The sequence below is a fragment of the Plectropomus leopardus genome, unplaced genomic scaffold, assembly GCF_008729295.1.
Source record: "Plectropomus leopardus isolate mb unplaced genomic scaffold, YSFRI_Pleo_2.0 unplaced_scaffold14551, whole genome shotgun sequence".
In the NCBI taxonomy this organism is placed as follows: Eukaryota; Metazoa; Chordata; class Actinopteri; order Perciformes; family Serranidae; genus Plectropomus; species Plectropomus leopardus.
This window is the reverse complement of record NW_024615559.1, coordinates 1-4,425: the sequence shown is the minus strand read 5'-3', so window position 1 is coordinate 4,425 and position 4,425 is coordinate 1. Positions and strand designations below refer to the sequence as shown.

Here is a 4,425-nt window from a genome sequence, read left to right as displayed (position 1 = left end):
CATACTACTGTGGAACGCAGTATGTAGAGGATACTACTGCATACTACTGTGGAACATAGTATGTAGAGGATACTGCATACTGAGTTCAATTGTAGTATGCAGTTTAGTTTCTCTCTGCTGCTGATTGAAGCTGTTGGTTTTTCCTCCATATTTAACCCTTTGAAAGCTGCACATTGACTGAATAAATAATAAATAAATGAGAGGAAGGTGAGGTGCAACTTTTCAAGAAATTACCCCCAAATTAGCAGGAAATAAGTTAGGCTAGGATAAAATTCAAAAAGTAGCAAAAAAAGTTAAGTTAAAAACAAAAACAAACAAGGGAATGGCCTGAAAAAATGATGTTAAATTCAAAATATTATGTATTCTGTAATTTTTTTAATACACAATTTTAATAACCATAATGGTAGTTGTTTTGAAGATCTGGGTCTTTCTGCAGGAAACAGGCGGGTTTAATTTCTCTGAACATCCTCACAGATATCAGCTGGGGAAAAAAGAAAACAAACAAATCGATTCATCGATCAGCTGACGGACAGAAAAATTAATCTGCAACAGAAAAAATGTTTTTTCTTTTGAAAGTATTGCTGATTTTTTTTCTGTGAATTAAATCGTCAATCAGTGTCTCTGAGACGACAAAACAATGGACTGACTTCACAATCAGCAGAGTGATCAATAATAAAGGGTTTTTAGGTTTTCGACTCTGAAAACTCAATTGTTTTTGTAAAAATGGTTCAGTCGTCAATTTGACTCAAATTAAAACTCTGCGCTTCATAAACTGCTGCAGTCGCCGGGTAGCAGAGCGGGGAGAATACTTTTCAAATGTAATAGATTACAGATTACTAGTTACATGATAAAATTGTAATTAGTTAAGGAACTATTTTAGTTACGTTAAGATAAAGATAAAGACAACTTCATTCATTCCAAAAGGGCAATTCTGTTTACGGTCGAACGATCGCATAAAAACGGTAAAGACAGAATAAAACACACACAGTCAGCAGCAACACAAACACACACGACACTCCAGGACAAACACACTCAGCCACAAACCCCCAACACACACGGAGGGGTCACCTCATGGCTGGGCATTTCGTTTTATTTTTTCATCAAAGTAATGTAACTCATTACATTTGAAGACTTTTCTAACAAATGTTTTAAGCAGGAAATAACGCTGAAGAGATTTTTAATAAAACAGCAGAAACAGCAAACTCTCCTTTTTACAGTTACATCCATCCATCCATCCATCCATCCATCCATCCATCGTCCTCCGCTTGTCTCGGGGTCAGGAGGCGGAGAAAAGCGCTTCAGATGTCCTCTCCTCTCTAATCCCTCCATGAGTTCTGGGTCAGCCCAGTTCTGGGTCAGCCCGGGGCCTCAGACTAGTTGGATAGCAGGAGGGGCCCCAGAGGATCCTGATCATTGCTTATTTTGTAGTTTATTTACTGTCACGTGTTCCTTCCTTAAACTGCTGGTCAGTTTATAAACCCGTTCAGATCAGTCTGTGGGCTTACAGCTGCAGCAGGTCAGGCTGAACAGCGTCCTGCCTCCTGATTGGCTGTGGGGCGTCCTGCCTCCTGATTGGCTCCCTGCCAAGGCGGATGTCCAGGTGGACTTTCATGTGGACGTCCCGGGAACGTTTCTCCTGATAGCTCTTCCCACAGACGCGGCAGCTGAACGGCTTCTCTCCCGTGTGCGTCAGCAGGTGCTTCTTAAGGTCGTTGTTGGTGACGAAGGCCTTCCAGCAGACGCCGCAGCTGAAGGCGCGCTCCTTCCGGTGGAAGCGCAGGTGCGTCTGCAGGTAGCCTTTGGTGCTGAAGCTCTTGTTGCAGAGGCTGCAGCTGAACGGCTTCTCACCCGTGTGCGTCAGCATGTGGGCAGTGAGTCCTCCCACCTGCCGGAAGGCTTTCCCGCAGACGCGGCACTGGAACGGCTTCTCACCAGTGTGGATCCTGCGGTGGACCTCCAGGACATGGATAGACGCCAGGCTCTTCCCGCACGTCTCGCAGGAGACACGGCTGGCCGGTTTGTCTCCTGTGTGGTTCCTGATGTGCGTTGTCAGAGAGCCAGTATCTATGAATGTTTTCCCACAGAACTCGCAGATGTACGGCCGCTCGCCGCTGTGGATCCTCTTGTGGCGACGCAGGGCGCCAGGCCGCGGGAATGATTTTCCGCAGACGTTGCAACAGTACGGTTTGACGCCGGTGTGACTGCGCATGTGCGTCTCAATATTCTGAAAGGTTTTCCCACAGATGTGACAGATGCTCCCGGCATCTCGATGTGTCTGCAGGTGCTCCGTCAGCATCTCTGACGGCGGTAAAGCTTCGCCACAGACGCCGCAGACAGCCTCCGCTGAGTGACTCTTGGCGTGCTTCTTCAGACTGCCTTTACTCTGGAAGGACTCCCCACAGACCATGCAGTCGTGACTCGTCTGAGAAGCCACTTTGGTGTTCTCCTCGCTCGGACTCCTCTCTGTCTCAGACTTCAGGTTCAGACCGTCCGGCGGCGGCTCGGCGTCCTCGTCCCCTGCGTGACTCCTGATGTGCGTCTTTAAGGCACTGCTCTCGATGAACGTCTTCCCGCAGAGAGGGCAGATGTGCGGTCGCTCACCGCTGTGGATCTTCTTGTGGCGCCGCAGTGCTCCGGCGCGGGGGAAGTGCTTGTTGCAGACAGTGCAGCGGTACGGTTTGATCCCCGTGTGGCTCCTCATGTGCGTCTCCATGTTCTGGAAAGTCTTGGCGCAAATGCTGCAGGTACCACTCGTCTCTCTGTGAGACTGAAGGTGAGTCAGCAGAGCGTCTGCCGAGTCCAACTGCTGCCCGCAGACACCGCAGATGCTGCGAGCGTCCCGGCAGTGCGTCTCAGCATGTTTCCTCAGGAAGCCGCGGCTGTGGAACGACTCGCTGCAGACTCTGCAGGACAGAGACGACTTCTGTCCACATCTGTCTGTCTTTGCTTTCAGCGTTTCAGACTGACCATCCTCGCTCTGGTCCCCGTCGTCTTCTCCGTGGGTCTTCAGGTGGTCCTGCAGCCGCCGTTGTTGGCTGAAGGTCAGGCTGCAGACTGGGCAGACGGCATCTGTCCTCCTACTGTGGATCTTCTTGTGGCGCCGCAGCGCTCCGATTCGGGGGAAGCTCTTGCTGCAGACATCGCAGCTGAACGGTTTGACTCCTGTGTGACTCCTCATGTGCGTCTCCATGTTCTGAAATGTCTTACTGCAGATCTCACACTTTCCGCTGCCGCCGCCGCTGTCCGTTTCTCTGTGGGATCTGAGATGTTTGAACAAACCGTCTGAGGACTTGACCTGTTCTCCACAGACGCCACACTGTGGCTGCTCTGAGTGCGTTTCTGCGTGTTTCACCAGATTTCCTTTGTGACGGAAACTTTTCCTACAGACGACACATCGGTGAGGATCCACTGCCGCCTGATGTGTCCGCCGTCCCCCAGCTGTCCTGTTTGTGTCTCTCTGAGTGGATGAGTGGTCGCTGCCCCTCCAGTCGAAATCACTGTCGGCTGCAGAGATGTCTGAGGAGGCGGGACTTGGCGGGGCTGTGGCGTGGTGGGCGGGGCTTGATGGGGCTGTGGCGTGGTGGGTGGGGTCGACCGCAGACGGCAGGCGGTGGTTTTCAGCAGGGCTTGCCATCCTGATGAATTCTGGGAGATAAAATGATGCTGAGTTACTGCAGAGCTGCTTCAACCCTTTTTAACTCCTAAAGCAGTGACACTCCAAATCTGGCCCGCTGTGGGGCGCCTGGTGGCCCCCAAATCAGTTACTGATTCCCAAAAAAAACCCCAAAAAACTGATTCACTCTGACATTTGTTTTCCTTTTTTTCTCACTTTTGATGTAATGAGGTGCCAAAGTGCACAGCGGCGTGCCACCGTCCCTAAAAACTCTCCGTCCCCCTGACCTGTGCGGGGCCACTGCCACGGGCTCCTGACCTCCGGTCATTTTGCACAAGTGAAATCTTTACTGAAAATTCATAGTCAAACTAGAAAATGCATTTCCCTCTGAACACACGTGTGAATGGTAAAATAAATTCAAAAGCATGACTGAAAATTTAGAAATATAAAACAAATTAAAGGAAACTTCTGAAAATCTGTCAGAAACTGAAGCTGAACCCTAAGAAAACATTTAGAAGGTGTTTTGAAAGAAATCTCTGAATTTGATTTACAGACTTTAAAAGCTGAAATTCATTTTTGGAAAAGCAGGAAGCTGAACTTTAAAAGTGTCAAAGGAGGAAGTTAAAATTCACTGAAAAGGGTTAAAAGATAGACACTTCTTACTTTTAAAAGCAAAACAGTAGCAAATATTTAATAGGAGTAGTAGTAGTAATAGCAGGACTAGTGGTAGTAGAGGTTGTAGAATTAGTAGTTGTAGTATAAATAGTAGTAGCAATAGCAGCAGTAATAGTGGTTGTAGTAGTAGAAGTAGT

General features: G+C 48.5%; 1 protein-coding gene across 1 annotated transcript; it reads right to left on the bottom strand.

The window, feature by feature from the left end:
- Positions 1-1,016: 1,016 nt before the first annotated feature.
- LOC121964208 (zinc finger protein 26-like) lies at positions 1,017-4,104 on the bottom strand. Its single transcript, XM_042514422.1, has one exon. It carries the CDS (start codon positions 3,632-3,634, stop codon positions 1,502-1,504), a length of 2,133 nt encoding a protein of 710 aa, XP_042370356.1. The 5' UTR covers positions 3,635-4,104; the 3' UTR covers positions 1,017-1,501.
- Between the last annotated feature and the right edge of the window lie 321 nt (positions 4,105-4,425).